The sequence below is a fragment of the Oncorhynchus keta genome, chromosome 18 (genome assembly GCF_023373465.1).
Source record: "Oncorhynchus keta strain PuntledgeMale-10-30-2019 chromosome 18, Oket_V2, whole genome shotgun sequence".
Lineage (NCBI taxonomy): Eukaryota > Metazoa > Chordata > Actinopteri > Salmoniformes > Salmonidae > Oncorhynchus > Oncorhynchus keta.
The window spans coordinates 19,109,054-19,134,836 of NC_068438.1; the positions used below are offsets into that span (position 1 = coordinate 19,109,054).

Sequence of the window (25,783 nt, forward strand, 5' to 3'; positions counted from 1 at the left end):
TTCCTCCCCTCCACCCACCTCTCCTCTTCCTCTACCTTTCCTCCCCTCCACCCACCTCTCCTCCTCCTCTACCTTTCCTCCCCTCCACCCACCTCTCCTCCCCCTCTACCTTTCCTCCCCTCTACCCATCTCTCCTCGTCCTCTACCTTTCCTCCCCTCTACCCACCTCTCCTCTTCCTCTACCTTTCCTCCCCTCCACCCACCTCTCCTCCTCCTCTACCTTTCCTCCCCTCTACCCATCTCTCCTCATCCTCTACCTTTCCTCCCCTCTACCCACCTCTCCTCATCCTCTACCTTTCCTCCCCTCCACCCACCTCTCCTCTTCCTCTACCTTTCCTCCCCTCCACCCACCTCTCCTCTTCCTCTACCTTTCCTCCCCTCCACCCACCTCTCCTCTTCCTCTACCTTTCCTCACCTCCACCCACCTCTCCTCTTCCTCTACCTTTCCTCCCCTCCACCCACCTCTCCTCCTCCTCTACCTTTCCTCCCCTCTACCCATCTCTCCTCTTCCTCTACCTTCCTCCCCTCCACCCACCTCTCCTCTTCCTCTACCTTTCCTCACCTCCACCCACCTCTCCTCTTCCTCTACCTTTCCTCCCCTCCACCCACCTCTCCTCTTCCTCTACCTTTTCTCCCCTCCACCCACCTCTCCTCTTCCTCTACCTTTCCTCCCCTCCACCCACCTCTCCTCTTCCTCTACCTTTCCTCCCCTCCATCCACCTCTCCTCTTCCTCTACCTTTCCTCCCCTCCACCCACCTCTCCTCTTCCTCTACCTTTCCTCCCCTCCACCCACCCAACTCTCCTCCTCCTCTACCTTTCCTCCCCTCCACCTGTCCACATTGCTTTCTGTCCACTTTGCATAAGCAAGACAAAGCAGAGCTGATCATGTTAGGGTTGATTCAAATGGTAATGAAACACTCTTAGCTGGTCTCAGATCTGTTTGTGCTGTATAGATGTAACTTATATTGTTGTTGTCATGAAAAATCAGGGTAATGAAATGCTACTTTACAGTGATCTGATAAAGTGGTGTCAGACCACTGGGCCTCCTGCTGTGTGTGTGTCCCCGTGTGTCCTTCTCTGTCTGGTACTTAACATGAGGTAGGGCCAGTAACAGAAAGGTTGCTGGTTTGAATCTCCGAGATGACTTGGTGGAAGTCTGTCTGTACCCTTGAGCAAGGCACTTAACCCTAAGTAAGTTGCTCTGGATAAGAGCGTTGACTCAAATGTAAAAAGAAAAACAGAGATGAGAAAGACATTTTACACTCTGGCTCAGAAAGCAATTTGGCTGTTACTGCCTGAGGCTCTGCCTGTAATACATTACAGTGTGATGCAGAACACTTTCAGATATGTCCTGGAACAGATGTGTCAACATACCACACGGTACATTGACATGAACTCCACGTAATAGTGGGTTTTATGCAGGTTCTACGATTTATGTACAGTCCTTACATTCGTGCACAGTAGACGACAAGGCTACAGGATATGATCGAGCCTCAGGTTATTCCAAAACTGGACACAATACAGCATGGGCTGACACTGATCTGCATTTCTTGCATCGAATGCTTCAAAGCTCACAGAAGTATTGCGGAGGAGTAAAATTAGACTCAGTCTTGTGTCATGCTGTTCTTATAAAAATAACCTGTATGACACAAGATGTCTGTTCATGGCATTCATCATCAGCAAGTGACTGCCATATATAGTTCTTAAAGAAAGGGACCTGTTTTGACACAAGATGTCTGTTCATGGCATTCATCATCAGCAAGTGACTGCCATATATAGTTCTTAAAGAAAGGGACCTGTTTTGACACAAGATGTCTGTTCATGGCATTCATCATCAGCAAGTGACTGCCATATATAGTTCTTAAAGAAAGGGACCTGTTTTGACACAAGATGTCTGTTCATGGCATTCATCATCAGCAAGTGACTGCCATATATAGTTCTTAAAGAAAGGGACCTGTTTTGACACAATATGTCTGTTCATGGCATTCATCATCAGCAAGTGACTGTCATATATAGTTCTTAAAGAAAGGGACCTGTTTTGACACAAGATGTCTGTTCATGGCATTCATCATCAGCAAGTGACTGCCATATATAGTTCTTAAAGAAAGGGACCTGTTTTGACACAATATGTCTGTTCATGGCATTCATCATCAGCAAGTGACTGTCATATATAGTTCTTAAAGAAAGGGACCTGTTTTGACACAAGATGTCTGTTCATGGCATTCATCATCAGCAAGTGACTGCCATATATAGTTCTTAAAGAAAGGGACCTGTTTTGACACAAGATGTCTGTTCATGCCATTCATCATCAGCAAGTGACTGTTATATATAGTTCTTAAAGAAAGGGACCTGTTTTGACACAAGATGTCTGTTCATGCCATTCATCATCAGCAAGCGCCTGGCTGTCATTTATAGCTCTAATCCCCCAGATTAGCCAGGAGGAGTTAGAAGACTTTTCAGCCACAAGCTTCATTCACATCTCTTTCTTTCTTTTGACTTGACTCGAGCTGTCAATCAACATGGATAAATACACAAGGAGACCTATTTAAACAGTTGACAGTCTCCCACAGGAACAAATCTACATTTGAAATAGTTTTTTTCCAGGATGATAGTGATAGGCTTTTTATTATGCTTCTTCACACAGCATGTCTCAGATATGCTGCCTGTAGGCTACTGGTTGGCTGCCTGGCTGACTGTGAGGTGATTGGCTGGCTGGCTGACTGTGAGGTGATTGGCTGACTGGCTGTGAGGTTCATTGAGAGGTTGTGTTTTATTTAAGAGCTGAATGCAGATGAGATCTCCTCCCTCCTCTTATCTTCCTCCTCAGCCCCCGCTTGGTCTGTTGTTTGGTCAGTGTGAAAAGGCAGCTTGATTTTGAAGGAAATGTGTGAGAGGGCCTGTGTCTGTTTGTATAATGGTCTGGGGGAGAGGTATCAGGAGGGTTTACGTCTCCATCACACCGACAGCGTCATTGAGCAAAATGGTACGCAGCATCATCTGGATATGTGTGAAACAAAAGTTCAATGTTCACTTTTTGCTACCATTTCTGTCAAGCCGTCTACGCATACTGTTTGATACATACGTTCGATAAATCCAACGTATGCACCACACACAATGCACTGCAACTGCCTCTGCATCGCAATGCTGCAAGGCAAACGCAGAATTCCATTGGAATTGAATGTACTCCTGGTGTACCAAAATGCAATGAAGCTGTCGGTGTGATCGAGGCGTTAAGGTCTGAATTTGAGCTGCAATTGGCTGTGAGAGAAGTGTTGCTGTGTGAACATACTAGCTCTGTTCACAAGCCCTGTGATTGAACACTATGTTATGTTTTGCTAGGTGCTACATCATGCTAACCACACACATCAGGGTAACTAAGTGATTGCCTCACCTATCAAATAGGGTGCATTCCAAATGGCACCCTATTCCCTATCTAGTGCACTACTTTTGACCAAAACTATTGCACTTGATACAGAATAGGGTGTAATATGGGACGCACAAATATCCTCACTTCCTGTTCAAGCTTTACTCTGCTGACTTACAGTAATAGAGATGGAAGCCTCCCGGTCTGACCCCAACACACACATAAACACACCTACACCTCACTATCACACACACACACACACACACACACACACACACACACACACACACACACACACACACACACACACACACACACACACACACACACACACACACACACACACACACACACACACACACACACACACACACTTCATATCCACTTCCCTTTCCTGCCACTGACATATTAAATATCGTTGCCAGTTATGCAATACAACAGCACAGCAATTAATGCTCCATTTACAGGTCTGTCACATTTACGAGACTAATACCACCATCTTATCTAATGTTAGTGAGAGTTAGGTCTACATGTTAACATAGTGTACTGCTCCTTTATCATGATGCCGGCCTCTTGCTTTGTAATGCAGGTGGCTGTGGTAACTGTCTGGAGAAGCCCTCTAACTCACATTTACTGCACATACAGCCAGGTAGAAAGCTACTGTCAGCAGCACACTGGCTTGGGGATTTGATGATCAGCAGGGGGTGCTGCTGTCCCGAAAAGGTTAACTGCATTAACCCTGTAGAGGTGCATCTGCAACAGACAGCTATTTAACTGTTTCCCACTTCAACAAAATGGAGGAAGTGGACCAACTGCGTGTCTACAGTAGCCTATAACAACAATATGTGATGGTAAATCATTGACTATAAAACTAGGCCTTTTTTAAACACAAACAACATAGACCTACTAAGTGATAGAAAATGTCTATCATTTAGTTTAGCTTTAAACAAACCTTCCTATGGTGTTTTGTTTACTGATCACAATCCTTTTATTCATCTGCTTTAGAACTTTGAGAAGCAAATCTATTTTATCACAGAGGCGGAACAGTAGAAGCCACAATATAAGCTGCTACAGGTTACTACACTGCTTCAGCCAAACAGGAACAAGTATAAACACATACTAGGAGGTGGAGGATCAAAGGAAAAGCTCTGACCCTTAACCTTAAAATAAGCATATTGTAGGGCAAAAAATATATAATGTTATAGCCAAGTTTGACTTTGCAGCTTGTCCATGTAGGCCTAGTTGGAGCCATGTTTTAGGGCCATAGGAAAAATAAACAAAGCCCAGGAAGCTTCAGTTACACTGCAGTTTCACATCTCTCTGACAGCTTTCCTCTGATATCTACCATCTACCACTACAGTACTTCACTGGCCCCCAGGGTCACACTGCTACCAGTTGAGAGAGAAAAGGCCGGCGGCCATTTTAAACTCTGCTCTATGTTGATAGGATTCTGTGCCAAACGTCACAAAGAATGGAGGCAACTGAAATGAATACGGCTTGGTAAGAAGTACTGTTGTGTTATTGTACCGTAGGGCTGTTTTAGCTTGAACGTGAATCGGCTCAGTTCATCACATCATCCCATTCAGAGGGTGAACGCACGCACGCACACACACACACACACTTTAACACACTCACACTCGTGGCGGTATGACTAAGCTCATATATTCCTCCAGGGTCTCTTTCCACTACGTGGCATACTGAGTTCACAAGTCTGTCTGGAAACAGATTCCCCTACCCCAGAACTTTAGGCACAGATACATTCAAATATCACGTGAACCTTTTTTCAGACCTGCATCATACAATAGTAACACATATCCTAAGACTGGTGGAACAATGGTCTGTCCCACAATAAAAGCGTAATAATATTTTCGTATTTTTTGCAAATGATACAATAGCATATTGTGGAAGGTTTTGCTTATGTAATAGATAATGTTGAGGGCCACATGGAAATGTCATGGTGGGCCGGGTACAGCCATAGGGTGGAGGGTTTTTGTGACCCTGACCGAAGAAGTAATTTCCTCCTCCACCAACAGTGTGTTGAGTGAGTGGCTCCTTCTTCTTTCTTTCTACTGGTGCACAGACTCTGTGGTCGGCTGGCACACACACACACACACACACACACACACACACACACACACACACACACACACACACACACACACACACACACACACACACACACACACACACACACACACACACACACACACACACACACACACACACACAGAGAAACAGGCCATACTGACTGACTCAATCCTCATCAGATGAAAATGAGTCAATGGCTTGCTGCTTTCAACAAGCAATGATACATTCTCAATACCCCAATGTGCCACTCAATAGATCATACATGTTGTATTACTTAGGCCTATCTGACTTGCGTTCATTGTTAACCTTCAAATATACAGGCTATCACAACTGTTTTGTTATACTAAAGATTACACTTGTTTAATCAGATTTAGAGTTGAGTTGCTTTGACCCAAGTGAGGAACAATATCCCCACCACAAGACATCTATCCACATGCAAAAATTAGAGGAGAAGACAGAAGAGCACAGGACAAGACGGGAGAGGACAGGACGGGAGAGGACAGGACGGGAGAGGACGGGACAGGACGGGAGAGGACAGGACGGGAGAGGACGGGAGAGGACAGGACGGGAGAGGACAGGACGGGAGAGGACAGGACGGGAGAGGACGGGAGAGGACAGGACGGGAGAGGACAGGACGGGAAAGGACAGGATAGGAGAGGACAGGACGGGAGAGGACAGGACGGGAGAGGAGAGGACGGGAGAGGAGAGGACAGGACGGGAGAGGACAGGACGGAAGAGGAGAGGACACGACGGGAGAGGACAGGACGGGAGAGGACAGGAGAGAACAGGATGGGAGAGGACAGGACGGGAGAGGACAGGAGAGGACGGGAGAGGACAGGATGGGAGAGGACAGGAGAGGACAGGACAGGACGGGAGAGGACAGGACGGGAGAGGACAGGAGAGGATGGGAGAGGACAGGATGGGAGAGGACAGGACGGGAGAGGACAGGATGGGAGAGGACAGGACGGGAGAGGACAGGAGAGGACGGGAGAGGACAGGATGGGAGAGGACAGGACAGGAGAGGAGAGGACAGGACGGGACGGGAGAGGACAGGACTGGAGAGGACAGGACGAGAGGACAGGACGGGAAAGGACAGGACGGGAGAAGAGAATAGAAGAGAGGACTGTCCTGCCCATCGACATCAGATGAATGACCCCCATAGAACAGTAACTTACCTTGTGACAGATGCAAAGAGTAGATTTAAATTAGGCCGGCCACACACATCAATTTGCTTTTAAAACTCCAGCCATTGTGGTGACAGTCAAGTCCAGAGACTGTAAATACAGTCATGGGAATATACAGTCAGAGGGAAAGGTTGTTGTTTATCAGACAAACAGTGATGCAGTGTTTCCCTGGCTTTAATTCAATCTCTCTATGATGACGGAGACATCGAGAGACTGTATAGGAGCTGGACGTGAAGTGGGCTGGACTTACTGAATAAGAGTTTCATTAGTGGAGAGCTAATATACTTACATTAATATACTTACAGTAATGTCTTTCATACACTCATTTGAAGAAAAGACAATTACACTGCAGACAAATAAACACACAATGAGTGAGGAGGACTGGACAACAATTGGAGGTGACTAGGAATAGCTAATATACATTATAAACCGGGTGGTTTAGATTTACTGCTCTAATTATGTTGGTAACTAGTTTATAATAGCAATAAGGCGCCTCGGATGTTTGTGATATATGGCCAATATACCACGGCTAAGGGCATATCGCAACACACCTCCTCGGGCCTTATTACTTAAGTATAGTACTATTACTTTTTGATGTGGCTCGACAACTACAGTAAGAAGTCAATAAGTGTGAGAAAAAAAAGCTATAGTTCTACTTTTAGGATCTCATTATGTTACCTAAGGACAACTGATTGAAGTGGCCTATATACATGTATCTGATGTGGTGAGACTGAGAACTGCCAGTATACAGGTTGGTTCCCCACTTCACCCCACACATACAGAGCAGTCCAGTATTCTGCCAGGAGCCTGTTGATGTATTGTTGGCTTTGGCTACCTAGGATGGTTTTCCAAGAGTGGTGGCCTATATTCAAGCAATTGCTTGTGTGGCGAGACACTTCCTGAGAGCCAAAAGCCTGTTGGGTCAGTGTTGGCTGACTGGAGTGGAAAGAGCTATCCCTGAGAAAGGATTCTCCCTGGTGAACAATCTGAAGCCATTATGACTAATACTATCACAACAAAGCGGGCCATCTGACTACATTTGAGTAATAAGATGACAGCCAATGTTGTGTGAACTAGTCACATCAAATGTCAAATGGCCCGCGGTTTATCTAATAGATGTGAGCATGTGCCAAAGATAAAATGTTTCTCCAGTTTCCTTTGGAAACAGATTGTATTGTGATGCATTTGCATCGTATCTCATAACAGTAATATACTGTACATGAAGAGTTTCCAAAACACTACATCTACCAATTTTTTCATGTGTTTTTTCATCAGAAATTATTGCTTATGTGTGTGTGTGTGTGTATAACATATTACTGTTATACACACAGTAATATGTAGATTTTTGATGAATAGATTTTAGATGTACATGTATATGAAAATGTGTTCTCTATATACCAGTTGTTTAGCTGGAATGGAATGTCCGTATCCTGTATTGGACTGTGATATGTGGTTGTCTCACCTAGCTATCTTAAGATCAATGCACTTACTGTCACTCTGAGAAGATTGTCTGCTGAACAACTCAAATGTCAAATGCAAATGTTTTACACAAAAATCTCATATTACTGTATTGAATTATATATATACAAATAATAATATTGATGCCACAAATGTATAATTTGTACATGTGTTTATGACAGATGTAGTTATTTATTAGATTTGACTATGTAAAACCTAGCAGTACGACATCTTTATCTGAGACTGAGGCGGGTATATATAGAATTTTGCTAAACAACATGATTATTTGTCTCCCTGAAATGAACCCATCAAGTGATAGATTTTAAATAACTACATGTCTGCCATTGAATAACCCCATGATTAGATAGTGAACAACCCTATGATTAGATAGTGAACAACCCCATGATTAGATAGTGAACAACTCCATGATTAGATAGTGAACAACCCCATTATTAGATAGTGAACAACTCCATGATTAGATAGTGAACAACTCCATGATTAGATAGTGAACAACCCCATTATTAGATAGTGAACAACTCCATGATTAGATAGTGAACAACTCCATGATTAGATAGTGAACAACCCCATTATTAGATAGTGAACAACCCCATGATTACAGAGTGAACAACTCCATGATTAGATAGTGAACAACCCCATGATTACAGAGTGAACAACCCCATGATTAGATAGTGAACAACCCCATTATTAGATAGTGAACAACTCCATGATTAGATAGTGAACAACCCCATGATTAGATAGTGAACAACCCCATGATTAGATAGTGAACAACCCCATGATTAGATAGTGAACAACTCCATGATTAGATAGTGAACAACCCCATGATTACAGAGTGAACAACCCCATGATTAGATAGTGAACAACCCCATGATTAGATAGTGAACAACTCCATGATTAGATAGTGAACAACTCCATGATTAGATAGTGAACAACCCCATGATTAGATAGTGAACAACCCCATTATTAGATAGTGAACACCCCCATGATTAGATAGTGAACAACCCCATTATTAGATAGTGAACAACCCCATGATTAGATAGTGAACAACCCCATGATTACAGAGTGAACAACCCCATGATTACAGAGTGAACAACCCCATGATTAGATAGTGAACAACCCCATTATTAGATAGTGAACAACCCCAGTATTAGATTGTGAACAACCCCATGATTAGATAGTGAACAACCCCATGATTAGATAGTGAACAACCCCATGATTAGATAGTGAACAACCCCATGCCATGATTAGATAGTGAACAACCCCATGCCATGATTAGATAGTGAACAACCCCATGCCATGATTAGATAGTGAACAACCCCATGATTAGATAGTGAACAACCCCATGCCATGATTACATAGTGAACAACCCCATGCCATGATTAGATAGTGAACAACCCCATGCCATGATTAGATAGTGAACAACCCCATGATTAGATAGTGAACAACCCCATGCCATGATTAGATAGTGAACAACCCCATGCCATGATTAGATAGTGAACAACCCCATGCCATGATTAGATAGTGAACAACCCCATGCCATGATTAGATAGTGAACAACCCCATGCCATGATTAGATAGTGAACAACCCCATGCCATGATTAGATAGTGAACAACCCCATGCCATGATTAGATAGTGAACAACCCCATGCCATGATTAAATAGTGAACAACCCCATGCCATGATTAGATAGTGAACAACCCCATGCCATGATTAGATAGTGAACAACCCCATGCCATGATTAGATAGTGAACAACCCCATGCCATGATTAGATAGTGAACAACCCCATGCCATGATTAGATAGTGAACAACCCCATGCCATGATTAGATAGTGAACAACCCCATGCCATGATTAGATAGTGAACAACCCCATGCCATGATTAGATAGTGAACAACCCCATGCCATGATTAGATAGTGAACAACCCCATGATTAGATAGTGAACAACCCCATGCCATGATTAGATAGTGAACAACCCCATGCCATGATTAGATAGTGAACAACCCCATGATTAGATAGTGAACAACCCCATGCCATGATTAGATAGTGAACAACCCCATGCCATGATTAGATAGTGAACAACCCCATGCCATGATTAGATAGTGAACAACCCCATGCCATGATTAGATAGTGAACAACCCCATGCCATGATTAGATAGTGAACAACCCCATGCCATGATTAGATAGTGAACAACCCCATGATTAGATAGTGAACAACCCCATGCCATGATTAGATAGTGAACAACCCCATGCCATGATTAGATAGTGAACAACCCCATGCCATGATTAGATAGTGAACAACCCCATGCCATGATTAGATAGTGAACAACCCCATGCCATGATTAGATAGTGAACAACCCCATGCCATGATTAGATAGTGAACAACCCCATGCCATGATTAGATAGTGAACAACCCCATGCCATGATTAGATAGTGAACAACCCCATGCCATGATTAGATAGTGAACAACCCCATGCCATGATTAGATAGTGAACAACCCCATGCCATGATTAGATAGTGAACAACCCCATGCCATGATTAGATAGTGAACAACCCCATGCCATGATTAGATAGTGAACAACCCCATGCCATGATTAGATAGTGAACAACCCCATGCCATGATTAGATAGTGAAAGAACACACCAATCTCTTTCATAATTTCAATAAAGAATAAAAGCAAATTTACCAACATTTATGAAAATGCATATATAGCGTTTTGGAATGAAACTCTGCACATCTTACATACTATTAAATACATGGCATGCTGCAAGCTGAATAAATTCCTGCAGTGACTACTGTATTTGATATCCTTCTCCCTTTCCTTTCCTTATAGCATAAGCCCCCCATGCAGCATACATACACTGATAAGAAACCATTTCTCATTTCACAAAACACTCTCTCTCTACTGGTTAGATGACATTTATTTTCCTCATCATGCCTGTCTCAGAGAAACAGTGTGTCCCTCCCTTATCAGCGCTGAGCCACTGTGTCTCCCTGCCTCCCCAAAATGGACGCAGTTACCTCCCAAAGCACTGCCATGAAAGTCATTTACACAGCAAGCCTTGCAATTTTCTCCTTCAGTCTTTCACTGGTTATTTCTCCTCCACTGAGCAGAAAATGGACTAAATGGATCTCTGTACAGTCTCGGCATACATGTAGCATGTGTATTGACTGAATAATGAAGATTCTCTGGTTCATTAATACAGTATGTACTGTGCTGATTCAAAGGGAGTAAGGCAACCATAGGGCCAAATTCAATACGACTGCATCTCCTACAGGAGGGGGGACAACGATATTCTATACAATGACCATGAATCAAATAATTATTAGGCCATAGCAGGTGGCTATCATAAAGCATTTGTCAGAGAAATGCCATTTATGCCATTTGATCTATGGTTTCCTGAATGTATCCTAAACTGCAACTATGTGGGCTAGAGACCAAAACAGTGAACACAGAAAATGTAACACATATAGTATCAGCTAAACTTGGCTTCGAATCAAAATGGTTTTGCCCTGTAAACACATTTCCAGATGCGTTGTTCATTGAGTGTTTTGTTGCATGCTGCTTGACTCTGAAGCATTAATTAACTAGAGTCAATCAGGTCATAGAAGTGCCACATTCCCTTCCTTTCTGACATAATCCAGATGACATGTCAGTGGAGAGCAGAGATTAACACTATGCAGCCATCATCACTGTATTATCTCACCACTGCAGCCCGATGCTGCTCTTCTGCTCTTCCTCTGGGCGTTACAGAACCAAACAGCTAACACTATCGGACAGGAACATGGATAAAAGGGATGATGTTGGCGGGCTAGTGCGCCTTTTGGGATGAGTACTGCTCCGGATGATGAGAAATGCCCTTTGCTTAAAGCAGAGACTCTCCGCATAACAACCAAATTGTTCAGACACAAGTCTGCATGTACAGTATATTGAAATGACTCATCGTACATGGAGGCTTAGGTTAAAGGCCTTATTACCATCTAGCTAGCCCACAACCACAGGGCATTAGTTTGTGATATAAAATGGAACTAGCGTGTCAAGTACAATATGGATGCATCCCCAAGTCTCTAAAGTGGCCTAGAAGGCCCTTATCCTACAGTGTCTACAGAATAGTACCGTAGTATGCCTGGCCTTCGCTCTATTGTACTGTATATCCGCTACTGATGTGAAAGGTGAATTGATGCAGGCAATACAACAGCCACCAACCTGTATACTTTGTGAGGCTGGTGCAATTCATTTTAACCTGAGAAGTAGTCTCTTTCAGACCAGGACAAAGCCACTTGATAGAACCAGGATGCACTCAGGTAGTTGACATAAAGATGACCCCGTAAAATGACTTTTACAGCTTACCAATCACCAGTAACCTAGTGTGAATGCAGAAGGAACAGAGAGAGAGTGGATGTGCTTTATACGACAACAACAAAAAGCCTATCTGTGTCCCAAGTGAATGTAGCTGTGTTGTTGTGTCATGTAACAATCTAATACAGATCTTTAAATAGGCTCTGACTGTCTCAGTCTCAGTTGGCAGGCACAGAGCACTGACCACCTGTTACCTCAGAGGAAACACGTTCTTCAGGTTAGGGAAAGGATTTAAGAGAAGTCTGATTGACTTTTTTTCATCAACGTGGACAACAGCGGGCATTAGAAAGAACAATCACATGAATCGCTGCCTGTCTGGTTCAAAAAGACTATTTACACACACACTCTCTCTCGCTTGCTCCAACCTTCTCTGTCTTTATCCCTCTTTCTAGCTCTCTCTCTCTCTCTCTCTCTCTCTCTCTCTCTCTCTCTCTCTCTCTCTCTCTCTCTCTCTCTCTCTCTCTCTCTCTCACACACACACACACACACACACACACACACACACACACACAAGGTTGTGTGCATACCTATGTTCCGGTCTACTAAACCTGTCTGAGCTAGAGGCTGATAGCCTACTCCCCTGTCTTCCATCATTATCTAATATGCCGAGATTGCCCACACAGAAACATTCAAGTATACATTTCGCTAGCCTATATAACCTGTATTTCCACACGCACAAATATACTACTTGAGCCCAATGTTCCTCTATGCCGCTATCCAATGCACTGGCAGGATACCCTTGAAAAATGAAAACCTGGCACGAGGGCAACTAATATGCTACTACGCGGATGGATGAATAGATGGATGGCTGGCTGCACGTTAAAAATGTAACGTTGTTGCTGTGGACCGGATGCTTCATGCCAGGCATCAGGCATCCGAGCAACAGCAGGTGCGCTGTGGCCAGAACGGTTCAGGTAGCCATGAAGCTACCCTTCAGACCAATTAGTAGCCTACTTACTTTCAGTGATCTTCTGTAACCCAAGTACATCCTCAGGCGATATTACGGGGTTTCTTAGCAACTCGTCTTCCGATGTAACCGGGACCCCAGCATCTGTCGAGTTGCAGCCTTTCTTCACTTTCATGGCCACGAGCGGTTTGGGGTGCGACTGGCGTGAACTAGGGCTTCTGCTGCTGCTCTCGAGATCTCCGCTGCCACGGTTCGTATTATTAGTAGCCGCTTTCTTCGCACTGGCGTTAGGTGCGTCCTGGCTGTTACACACAGCCTCTGTGGTACAAGAATAGCTCATTCTCCGTGCCTCCTCCCCCTCCCGATCTGGTGAAGATACAAATCAGTCTCTCTCCCTCCCTCACCCAAGGCTCAACAGCTCTCTCACTCGGTATGTAATTTAAATCCTTAAGTTCTTTAAACCCGTCTGTCCGTGACTGCTTGTGTGCGGCGGCTGAATAGCCCTTGCTCTTGGAGCGCGCGTGTGGTGGTGGCGGGGGTTTACAGACTTCAGAACGTAGAGAGAGGAAGGAAGGATGTGGTGGGCCGTCTGCGCTCATACGAAAGCATCATAAACCGTTAATGAAAATACATATAAAATCAAATGATAGCAGGATATTCTCACATAAACGGAGTCCTTTCACCCTACATGCATCTCTGCGGTGGCCAACTAGCGCATGGACATGCGCTCCCGCATTGAACAGCCTATGACTCATTCAATTGTTACTGTAACTTCTCTTCAATTTATGACATGATCATTACATGATTCCCAGAAACTGTAAAAATGGCCACTTGGCCAGTGTAGGTCATTTGAAGCAGTTGTCCCTTCAGCTCACATCCATGACTATTCACGTGTACATATGCAATTTACATGTTTGCAGATTATTGCAATTATTGATCATATCTACAGAAATCAGCGAACCAGACAGCTTTTTGGACACATTCTTACCAAAATTCTGTGAATAATTTAACATCCTTATATACTGTATCTGGCACAACTGGCAGACGTGGTTGTGTATTCTACATCACTATGAACATGTTAAGATATTTCAGGGCATATTACAATTATATTTCATAGAGTTATGGTCCTGCGAAATTTTCTGATAAGACCACATTGAGTTGTTTGGTAGCCATATTGGAAAAGAGCTTCTGTGGGGCTAGTGAATTATGTGATGGCCCTATAGCTACAAATCTTTTAAACCCTGTTCTACCCTGTGCCGCTATCACCAAAGTTACAATCCAAAAACGGAGCTGCAACATTACATGGAATTATGTGACTAAACGTCCAACATTCTAATGTCAATGGCAAAATATGAGCGATTTTTTAAACAATAGTTACAGCTGATGCTTTCAAAGTTGGTTATATTATACAGTACCAGTCAAAAGTTTGGACACACCTACTCATTCAAGATTTTTTACTATTTTAGCAACCTGTAAGGGTGCGTGCTGGTGGCAGGGAAGTTAGGCGCAGGAGATCGAACTTGGTATAAACGGAGCAGTTTAATAAGTGCTAAAAAAACAAAATATACCGAATAAAACAAGTGGGTACAAAACCCCTCACACACCAGAACATAACTTGCACAATGCTTACAAACAAACAATCACCGACAAGGACAATGAGGGGGAACAGAAGGTTAAATACACAACATGTAATGACTGGGATTGAAACCAGGTGTGATACAAGACAAAACCAAAGGAAAAAGAAAAGAGGATCAGCGATGGCTAGAAGGTCGGTGACTTCAACCGCCGAACACCGCCCGAACAAGGAGAGGGACCAACTTCGGTGGAAGTCGTGACACAACAGTTTGCCTTGATGACAGCTTTGCACACTCTTGGCATTCTCTCAACCAGCTTCCTGAGGTTGTCACCTGGAATGCATTTCAATTAACCAGTGTGCCTTGTTAAAAGTTCAATTGTGGAGTTTCTTTCCTTCTTAATGTGTTTGAGCCAATCAGTTGTGTTGTAACAAGGTAGGGGGTAGGGGGGGTATACAGATGATAGCCCTATTTGGTTAAAAAAAACAAGTCCATATTATGGCAAGAACAGCTCAAATAAGCAAAGAGAAATGATAGTCCATCATTACTTTAAGACATAATGGTCAGTCAATCCGGAAAATTTCAAGAACTTTAAAAGTTTCTGCAAGTACAGTCGCAAAAACCATCAAACGCTATGATGAAACTGGCTCTCATGAGGATTGCCACAGGAAAGGAAGAGCCAGAGTTACCTCTGCTGCCAAAAATAAGTTAGAGTTAACTGCACTTCAAATTGCAGCCCAAATAAATGTTTCACAGAGTTCAAGAAACAGACACATCTCAAAATCAACTGTTCAGAGGAGACTGCGTGAAAGGCCTTCATAGTCTAATTGCTGCAAAGAAACTACTACTAAAGGACACCAATAACAAGAGATGAGCAATGGACATTAGACCGGTGGAAATCTGTCCTTTGGTCTGATGAGTCCAAATTTGAGATTTTTGGTTCCAACTGCCGTGTCTTTGTGAGACGCAGAGTAGGTGAACGGATGATATCTGCATGTGTGGTTCCTACCGTGAAGCATGGAGGAGGAGGTGTGATGGTGTGGGGGTGCTTTGCTGGTGGCACTGTCTGTGATTATTTAGAATTCAAGGAACACTTAACCAGCATGGTTACGACAGCATTCTGTAGCGATACGCAATCAAATTAAATCAAATTTTATTTGTCATATACACATGGTTAGATGTCAATGCGAGTGTAGCGAAATGCTTGTACTTCTAGTTCCGACCATACAGTAATATCTAACAAATAATCTAACCTAACAATTTCACAACAACTACCTTATACACACAAGTGTAAAGGAATGAATAAGAATATGTACTTAAAAATATATGAATGAGCGATGGCCGAACGGCATAGGCAAGATGCAATTGATGGTTTAGAGTACAGTATATACATATGAGATGAGTAATGTAGGGTATGAAAACATATAAAGTGGCATTGTTTAAAGTGGCTTGTGATACATTTATTACATCAATTTTTCATTATTAAAGTGGCTAGAGATGAGTCAGTATGTTGGCAGCAGCCACTCAATGTTAGTGATGGCTGTTTAACAATCCCATCTGGTTTGCGCTTAGTGGGACTATCATTTGTTTTTCAACAGGACAGTAGCCCAAAACACACCTCCAGGCTGTGTAAGGGGTATTTGACCAAGGAGAGTGATGGAGCAGTACATCAGATGACCTGGCCTCCACAATCACCCGACCTCAACCCAATTGAGATGGTTTGGGATGAGTTAGACCGCATCGTGAAAGAAAAGCAGCCAACAAGTGCTCAGCATATGTGGGAACTTCTTCAAGACTGTTGGAAAATCATTCCTTATGAAGCTGGATGAGAGAATGCCAAGAGTGTTCAAACCTCAGTGGTGTAAAGTACTTAAGTAACAATACTTTAAAGTACTACTTAAGTCATTTTTTGGGTTATTTGTACTTTACTTTACTATTTATATTTTTGACTACTTTTACTTCTACTTCACTACATTCCTTAAGAAAATATTGTATTTTTTACTCCATACATTTTCCTTGACACCCAAAAGTACTTGATGCATTTTGAATGCTTAGCAGGACAGGGGAAATAGTCAAATTCACGTCAACCGAACATCCCTGGTCATCCCTACTGCCTCTGATCTGGCGGACTCACTAAACACACATTCTTTGTTTGTAAATGCTGTTGGAGTGTGCCCCTGGCTTTCCGTAAATAAATAAAAAACAAGAAAATGGTGCCATCTGGTCTGATTAATATAAGGAATTTGAAATTATTTATACTTTTACTTTTGATACTTACGTATATTTAAAACCAAATACTTTTAGACTTTTACTCAAGTATGACAGTTGGATAGTGTTTCCACCACTGGCAAAGCTGTCATCAAGGCAAACGGTGGCTACTTTGAAGAATGTCAAATATATCATATATTTGTTTAACACTTTTTGGTTATCACATGATTCCATATGTGTTATTCCATAGTTTTGATGTCTTCACTATTATTCTACAATGTATAAAATAAATAAATAAAAATCACTCTGACAATAGCCCAAGTGAGTCCCCGACAGTCCAAATTTGGGCTATTTGTTGGATTGCATGAACATGACATGGTTACAATTTGTCACTGTTGATGTTGATGCAGGATCATCTTTGTGAGGATATCTATATTATGTAGAATAATGTTTTGAATGTTCAGCATAACTGATATGAAAACGTGGGACAAACACCACAGATAATCATACAACACACAAGAGAACAAAAAGTCAAACAAGTAACCTGACATGAGCCACTAATTGCATTTCCAGCACTGAGGTTAGGAATCTTCATTCATTTTTTTATTTAATTGGAAAGTTGCTTTCCAGATGCCAGCATCCCTGAGAAAGATATAGTGTATATAACAAGATTCCTCAGCAACCCCATCATTAAGAGGGGGGAGGGGTCTCCCAAAAGGTCAGCATGTCTAGAAAAACACTACCAGGTAGCCTACAGCAGCCTGTCTCCCAATCATGCCCCCTAGCTCACGTCCTCCTTCAGACAGCCTCACTGCCCTAGACTGAGTGTGTCATGGGCATAGCTTCCCTGCCCTAGACTGAGTGTGTCATGGGCATAGCTTCCCTGCCCTAGACTGAGTGGGTCATGGGCATAGCTTCCCTGCCATAGACTGAGTGTGTCATGGGCATAGCTTCCCTGCCATAGACTGAGCGTGTCATGGGCATAGCTTCCCTGCCATAGACTGAGTGTGTCATGGGCATAGCTTCCCTGCCATAGACTGAGTGTGTCATGGGCATAGCTTCCCTGTCCAAGACTGAGTGGGTCATGGGCATAGCTTCCCTGCCATAGACTGAGTGTGTCATGGGCATAGCTTCCCTGCCCTAGACTGAGTGTGTCATGGGCATAGCTTCCCTGCCCTAGACTGAGTGGGTCATGGGCATAGCTTCCCTGCCATAGACTGAATGGGCAATGGGCATAGCTTCCCTGCCATAGACTGAGCGTGTCATGGGCATAGCTTCCCTGCCATAGACTGAGTGTGTCATGAGCATAGCTTCCCTGCCATAGACTGAGTGTGTCATGAGCATAGCTTCCCTGCCCTAGACTGAATGGGCAATGGGCATAGCTTCCCTGCCATAGACTGAGTGTGTCATGGGCATAGCTTCCCTGCCATAGACTGAGTGGGTCATGGGCATAGCTTCCCTGCCATAGATTGAGTGGGTCATGGGCATAGCTTTGAAGCCTTGAAGGTAGAATGTCATTGGGGAAATTATGGTTGAGGTGCAATCCCTAAACTAGAAGGTGGCTTTGGGGGAGAGTACATGGGGAAACAGTGCCTCCCGTGGATGATTGAGCTCACTGCAGGGCATGGACAGAGCACAGAGAGCTGGCAGCTGTCCACCGTAGCTTCGAGACTGGAGTGAGAGCAGTATGTCTACTCTCTAAAATGATTCCCAGATCGCAGGAGGGTAGAGCATTGTAATGAACAGGCTTATTCGGCATCATTAGGTATATAGCTAAGAAACACATAAGCAACTAAGATGTATAAAATAAATTGGGTTTGCAGATATGGAAACAAACTAGTGAACACAAACTAATGAAGTTATATATAACTTGTTAAAATCTTTGTTAACTAATTCCCTTTCTCCAATTAAAATCCCCATCATAAATATCATAAATCTTCTCATGCTATAATTCCATCAGGTCTTGGAAAAGAGAGTACAGCTATCACTTTCACCAGTATTATTATATTCAGGCATTGTGGAAGTCAGCTGCAGGTGAACTGCAGTAGCAACCTTTGCCCAGTAGGTGACACTGTCTTCATTCAAGGATTGTGCATCACAGTACACACACCCTGAATGTTACTACTTGTAAAAGTGATTGAGGTGGAGCCAGTGATGTACGCTGTTAGCTTATGTTGGCTGTGTGGAGTTCCAAGATGGAGCTCCAGACCCAGGGATGGTTAGCTCCAGGGCAAGCCAGGCCCCTTCCCCTCTGTCCTGCTGGCCCATGACCCGTCGCCTGCCTGGCCCCATCTAGACGGTCCACTCAAAGCAGCCTCTGCGATGTGTCTGCATGTCCCTCACTCTACGGATGGACTGGATCTGGGGATGGTGGGCGCCCCACTCGTTCCAGTGCTTGAAGACACCGCACTCGAACACGTACTGGTAGCCACGGTAACCGGGGTACTGGTAGCCAACCCAACTGTCATCCAGAGAAACAGACGGAGATAATGAGAGAGAGAAATGGAAGTTAACATCTTAAATCAAATGGATGTGTAGATGGATGGATTGATTGATTGATAAGTTAATATGCCAACTCACGTTCCACCAGTGACCTGGATGCTGGCCACACGGTCCTGGAAGCCGTAGGACCACAGACTGGGGATATCCTCATCACACACCTCCATCTTACGGCCCTCAAAGTTATTACACTCAAACAGGCAGATCTTGTGGTCCTGGGTGTCCTGTAGGCAGAGAAGAACAGAGGGAGGGATATCAGCAATAGAGTTTACCACCTATTCACCAACATCCCTCAGACGAGGAGGGGAAGCCACTTAGACTAGAGTATCCATGTAGTGGATGGATGGATGGACAGACTAACCATGCGAACGGGCCTGACGGACATGAAGCGGTCACACCTGTAGCTGTTGCTCCAGGTATCCCAGCGGGGGTACTCTCCCTTCTCCAGCATGAACATTTCTCCACTCAGGTTCTGCTGCTCATAGCCCACCCAGCTGTATGGGGACATTATATAAGTGTTACAGCACAACTATAACACACTTATAATGAATTAACACAACTCTCTTTTCACCATAATCAGAAGCCTTGAGGCTAGGTACAGCTAAGTGATTAGAAGGTTCCTAGGTGACACCATGTTAGATGTCACATGTTCATCGCAAAAGTCATGTATCATTGGAAATTGCATGTTGTAAATGAACTATGTATCTGGTATCCCATTGAACTGAGATAACGTTAGTATTAGTAGGTTTTATTGGTTTCTCTCAGTCATAGACTGAATTGTAAACCAATTTACAATCATAACATCAATCACATAATTATCAAATAGTTTAGGATTGTACTATCAAAACACTTAATATAATAAAATGTAAAAAATATGTAATATATACAAAACAACAATACTATGACAACAAGGTTTGGGGTGGCAGCTTTAGAAAAGGCATCTTCAGAGTTCAGAGGCATTTCTAAGGCCCCTGGGCTATATGGTGTGTGCATTGATCAGTTTAGTGAAGTATGGAATGGGAGAGTTCTGATAGCGGCCTGTGTGTGTTATGGGAGTGTTCAGTTTGTGGCTGTTGCGCGTTGCCTGTCCAGTAATCTAAGGTCTGGTAGGGGGGAGCCAGTCTGCAAACTGGGAGTTCTGTGGGGATTTAGCAAATGTCAGGCAGATCTGCTCCCGTCTGCTGTCGAAGGACATGATTCCGAGGGTTTTGAGGGCTTCCCAGTAGCTGGTGTACGACCCGCTCAGAATTATTCTGCAAGCATTCTTCTGGACACTCTCCAGCTGACAACTTCATTCTAATGGCTCGAATAATATGAATCCCTATGAATGTTTTTTTTTAAAATCTTCTATGTAAACAGATGACGTTAGATATGACGTACGGTCCACACTCCACCCTGATGGAGCCGATCCTCTCAAAGCCCTTCTCACACAGGTTACGGCACTCAGTGATGCACTCCATCATACGACCCTGGAAGTTCTCAAACTCAAACAGGTACATCTGTAAAGATAGTGAATACCACATTATGGTAATTTACCGTAATAAGCTATAATATAATACTGTTAATGATTTGATATGGAGATCTTTGATCAAGATGGCGGTCTTGGGCATTTAAAACAACTGGAAATGCTGTATCTTCGCTAAAGATGATTAGTTATGATAAGTAGTTTGTTAAAAAAGTGTGTGTTGACCTACTTTGTGGGCACGCAGTCCCATGGCTGGGTGGCTCCCAATGCTGCCCTGGGCTCCGGAGTGGGACATGGTTGAATCTGTGGCCAAACAGGAAGAGAGTGAGAGGGAGGGAGAGAAATAAAGAGGGAGAGAGGTTAAAGCCTAGCCTCTTGGAAAAACAGCTTCCTTTGACCTTCATATTGTGACACTCATTTTAGTCATTTAGCAGACATTTTTATCCAGGGCAACTAGGGTTAAGTGCTTTGCTCAAGGGAACATCAACAGATTTTTTTCACCTCGTTGGCTCAGAGATTCAAACCAGCGACCTTTTAGTTAATGGCCCAACACCCTTAAACACTAAGCTACCTGCAGCCCATGCCCCAGCTGTGTATCTATTCAACAGCCCCCCGAGCCCCCCAAGAGTCATATCTGTTCCGCTAAATAGATCAAAGAAATGTTTCTCACCGGTTCCAGATACAAAAGAGAAAAAAAGACCAACAGTAGTTCGTGTTCAACTCAATGACTATAAACAGATTTCAATATTCGTCTTTTGGAAAAATTCCATATCAAAACCCACTTATTCACCCAAACTATTAATGAGAACATAATCTACTTGTATCTAGTCACTCAAGGTCTTAATCTAGACTGGATTTGATGCTTTTTCCTCTCTCATTAACTCTACCCCAAAACACACCTTTTGATGTTGAAGCCTGTTCTAAGAGACTTGCCTGTGCAATTTACCCCCACTAAATATTCCATAAAGAGCAATTCCCCTGTGAAAAAATAAAATCTCCAAAGATTTTTAAACAACATGCTCAAACATATTTTTCTTACAATTACTACATTTAGTGACACTGAGCACACTTTCATCTGCCAGATGCAGGTAGGCCTGTCATGTAGTATTACTGAGCTGAGAGAAGATCACAGTTAAACATGGGCTCATCTCTCTCACCGCCATTTCCCATTAAATAAACCACGGAACAGACAGAATGTCAAAGTAATGCAAAACATCACTCTCTTGATATAAGACAAAAGAACATCCCAGAGTTAATTGAAGTCAAAAGCTTCAATTTGACAGTTCTTGATTTAGGTTATGGGACGAAGAGACCACACCTTTGCCCCCCATCTCTCTCGCTCACAACCCCCTTCCCTGAGTGTGAATCTCACCAAGCGGCTGGTTGTCAGGTACAAGGGAGGAACGGACGTCCAGAAAGATAAGCCTAAGAGTTGGAATCAAGCCCCCAGAGTAGGGATATATATACATTTACATCCCATTGGATGAGCATGGTTTTCTATTGGGGGGGTCAGGGGTCATATATGCTGATCTCCACTAAACCATGCTGAGTCGGCTGCTCGCTTTGTTGTCCTGCGCTGTGTGGTGGATCTCTCGCTGTCTCGCTCTCTCTAGCAGAGCAAGCAATGTGCTGACCTATTGTGTGTAGTGCGAATAGGCGTGCCGGCTACTGTTCAGTTGGAACTGGCACGCAGGGAGGCAGGTATGCACACACACAGTTTGGTGTTTGCTAGGTTTTGTTTTGTTGCTATAGCATGGGACACCTCAATGTACAGTAGTGTCTGTCAGACTGCCAACATCTAGTATAGTGAGAGGAACACAGCAAAAGGACTTGGCACCCATGTCATTTTACAATACAAGAATGGTTTACAGTGAAACAGTCAGAACATGACATAGCTAGATATTCTCTGCCTGGCCTAAGAAATGCATTGAATAACACCTTCATAAATGGCAACAAAGACAGTCCAAAAAATAACAAGGATTTGAAGTGTCTGTCCTATATCTAGGAGACATAAGAAAGTAGAGAAAAAAAAATATATATATATTTAACCATCTCCATAATTCCATTAATTTGTATGGGTTACATTCCGATGATTCCCGTGACACTTATGGAGTCATATTAGTTTGTAGCCTAAACGGTTCAGATGCTACGAACATTTTCGTGAGAAGAGCGATTTTCGGGATGTCACATGGTCTGACAAACACCGATGTAACTCGGCTGCCTTCCACCGCAGATGCGGAGGATTGAGACGAAGCCCATGCGGTTCAACTCTACCATTGAACTCGTGATTGTGCCTCTATGTCATCAAAAGGGAGGGGTTCGGTATGAAATACACTCCCTTCCAGATGTGTTGGGTGGTACCACCTCAAGGCTTACTATAAAAGCAGGTGAGATCGTGCCTTATGTGGCAATGGTCTTGGTATGCAACCTAGTCTCAAAGCATTTCGTATGATTTTGTACGTAAATCCGAGACACTCCATTTAGTATGATATGTTAATGTTTCGTATGGTATCTATTCATTTGTGGATGTCCATTACCCATTTCAAATCAAAATCAACTTTTATTTGTCACATACAGTACACATGGTTAGCAGATGTTATTGCAAGAGTAGCGAAATGCTTGTGCTTCTAGTTCCAACAGTGCAGCAATATCTAACAATTCCACAACAAATACCTAATACACACAAATCTAAGTAATTTATGGAATAAGAATATATATATGGATGTCAGAGCGGCATAGGCTAAGATGCAGTAGATAGTATAGAATACAGTATATATACATTATTAAAGCGACTAGTGTTTCATTTACTAAAGTGGCCAATGATTTCAAGTCTGTATGTAGGCAGCAGCCTCTCTGTGCTAGTGATGGCTGTTTAACAGTCTGATGGCCTTGAGATAGAAGCTGTTTTTCAGTCTCTCGGTCCCAGCTTTAATGCACCTGTACTAAACCTCGACTTCTGGATGATAGCGGGGTGAACAGGCAGTGGCTCGGGTGATTGTTGTCCTTGATGATCTTTTTGGCCTTCCTGTGACATCAGGTGCTGTAGGTGTCCTGGAGGGAAGGTAGTTTGCCCCTGGTGATGTGTTGTGCAGACCGCACCACCCTATGGAGAGTCCTGATATGTTACGAATTGCAATTCATATTATATTTTACGAATATGTTACAAATTCGCAAAACGTATGATATGTTACAAATTCTAGCTCGGTAGCTAGGTGGCTGACATTAGCTGGCTGCTAACATTAGCTAGGCTAGGGGTTAGGGTTAAAGTTAGGGTTAAGTTTAGGAGTTAGGTTAAAGGGTTAGGGTTAGGAGAAGGGTTAAGGTTAGGGGAAGGGTTAGCTAACCATCTAAGCAGTTGAAAAGTAGCAAGCAGCTGAAAAGTTGCTAATTAGATCAAATTGCCCCCTGACCAACCACCCTACTTCCATTTGACCTTAAGTAACCATTGGTCTTATGTAACCATACCAAACGTACCATATCATACTAATGTTTCGTCTAGTCTATGAGACCAGGCTGTGTTAAGTGGAGTGTGTCAATATGTTCATGATGCTTCCTTGACTAGACCACTGACATCAAACAAAATTCAAAAGGCAGTAAGTTACATTTCCTTCGGGAATTCAAAATTACACCGCAAGTTGCAATAGATGTCAGGAACTCTGCACCTTACCACTGTGAGCTAACTGTCGGGAGGAGTGTTTGCTCTAGATGCATAATCTTATTATCAGAGTGTGCCAATGGACTTCTGGTAAGTATGCTTTAGTGAGAAAATGTTGGGATCAGGTACAACTACACCCCCCCTCTTGTTTAGTATTTCTCCAGTAGATTTCCTCAAAGAGAAAGCCTGCACTTCTATGTCAAAGATAATGAAACAAAAATACTACAGTAGTGTCTGCAAGAACACTACAGTAAATACTACAGTCAGCAAAAACACTACGGTACATATTATGGTATACTACAATCCGTAAAAACACTACATTAAGTAGTATATACTACAGTTTTTTTACTACAGTATTTATACTATAGTTAACTGTAAAATACTTGCCTAGTTAAAAGGTTACTTTAAAAAAATAATTCACTATACTACACTATTCACTGTACTGTTTTGTCCACAGAAAAACTACAGTGAATGGAGCCAGCAGCATAACACCCTGCATCCCACTTCTGACTTAAATCTCAAATCTCAGGGTTGGTCCTAGATGGGAGACCAGATGCTGCTGGAAGTGGTGTTTGTAGGGCCAGTAGGAGACACTTTCTTCTGGTCAAAAAATAAATCATTTCCCCAAGGCAGTTATTGGGGACATTTCTCTGTGTAGGGTGCTGTCTTTCAGATGCAACGTGAAATGGGTGTCCTGGCTCTCTGTGGTCACTAAAGATCCCATGGCACTTATTGTATGACTAGGGGTGTTAACCCTGGTGTCCTGGCTAAATTCCCAATCTGACCATCATGGCCACCTAATCATCCTCAGCATTTTATTTTTGCATTTTCCAATTAAGAACATTCAAAACAAAAGTGAAAAGATATTAGACAACGATAGGACAAAGTGACAGTAACAGACGAACCGTAACAAAAATAAATTATAATTATAGTTATATAAACAAACATACAATAATAAAAAATATAAATAAAAAAAATACTTAAAAAATGAGACATTGGATCACC

General features: G+C 43.0%; 2 protein-coding genes across 3 annotated transcripts in view; both read right to left on the reverse strand.

Annotated features, from left to right (window-relative positions):
- LOC118397398 (protein unc-119 homolog A-like) overlaps positions 1 to 14,022 on the reverse strand; it is a 43,316-nt gene extending 29,294 nt beyond the window's left edge. The window contains exon 1 of the mRNA XM_035792084.2: positions 13,429 to 14,022. Within this exon, the coding sequence (XP_035647977.1) occupies positions 13,429 to 13,717 (289 nt within the window). The 5' untranslated portion in view covers positions 13,718 to 14,022. The remainder of the gene's footprint in view (positions 1 to 13,428) is intronic.
- Positions 14,023 to 17,720: 3,698 nt separating this feature from the next.
- On the reverse strand, positions 17,721 to 22,601 carry LOC118396962 (beta-crystallin B1-like). Of its 2 annotated transcripts, none has more exons than XM_035791349.2 (6): positions 22,496 to 22,601; positions 21,353 to 21,426; positions 21,039 to 21,157; positions 20,020 to 20,152; positions 19,740 to 19,882; positions 17,721 to 19,620 (listed from the first exon to the last, which is right to left on the reverse strand). In XM_035791349.2, the coding sequence occupies exons 1-6, from the start codon at positions 22,590 to 22,592 to the stop codon at positions 19,452 to 19,454; spliced, it is 735 nt and encodes a 244-aa protein (XP_035647242.2). In that variant the 5' UTR covers positions 22,593 to 22,601; the 3' UTR covers positions 17,721 to 19,451. The 2 variants fall into 2 exon arrangements, with proteins under 2 accessions (XP_035647242.2, XP_035647243.1); XM_035791350.2 differs by having other exon boundaries at positions 22,442 to 22,548.
- Positions 22,602 to 25,783: the final 3,182 nt, after the last annotated feature.

Excerpts from the sequence above, each read along its gene's own strand:
- LOC118396962 (XM_035791349.2), bottom strand. The coding sequence starts at position 22,592 with ATGTATATATATCCCTACTCTGGGGGCTTGATTCCAACTCTTAGGCTT. Across the intron at positions 21,427-22,495 it reads ACCTGACAACCAGCCGCTTG|ATTCAACCATGTCCCACTCC; the intron begins GTGAGATTCACA and ends GTTTGGCCACAG. Across the intron at positions 19,883-20,019 it reads CCGTCAGGCCCGTTCGCATG|GACACCCAGGACCACAAGAT; the intron begins GTTAGTCTGTCC and ends CTCTGCCTACAG.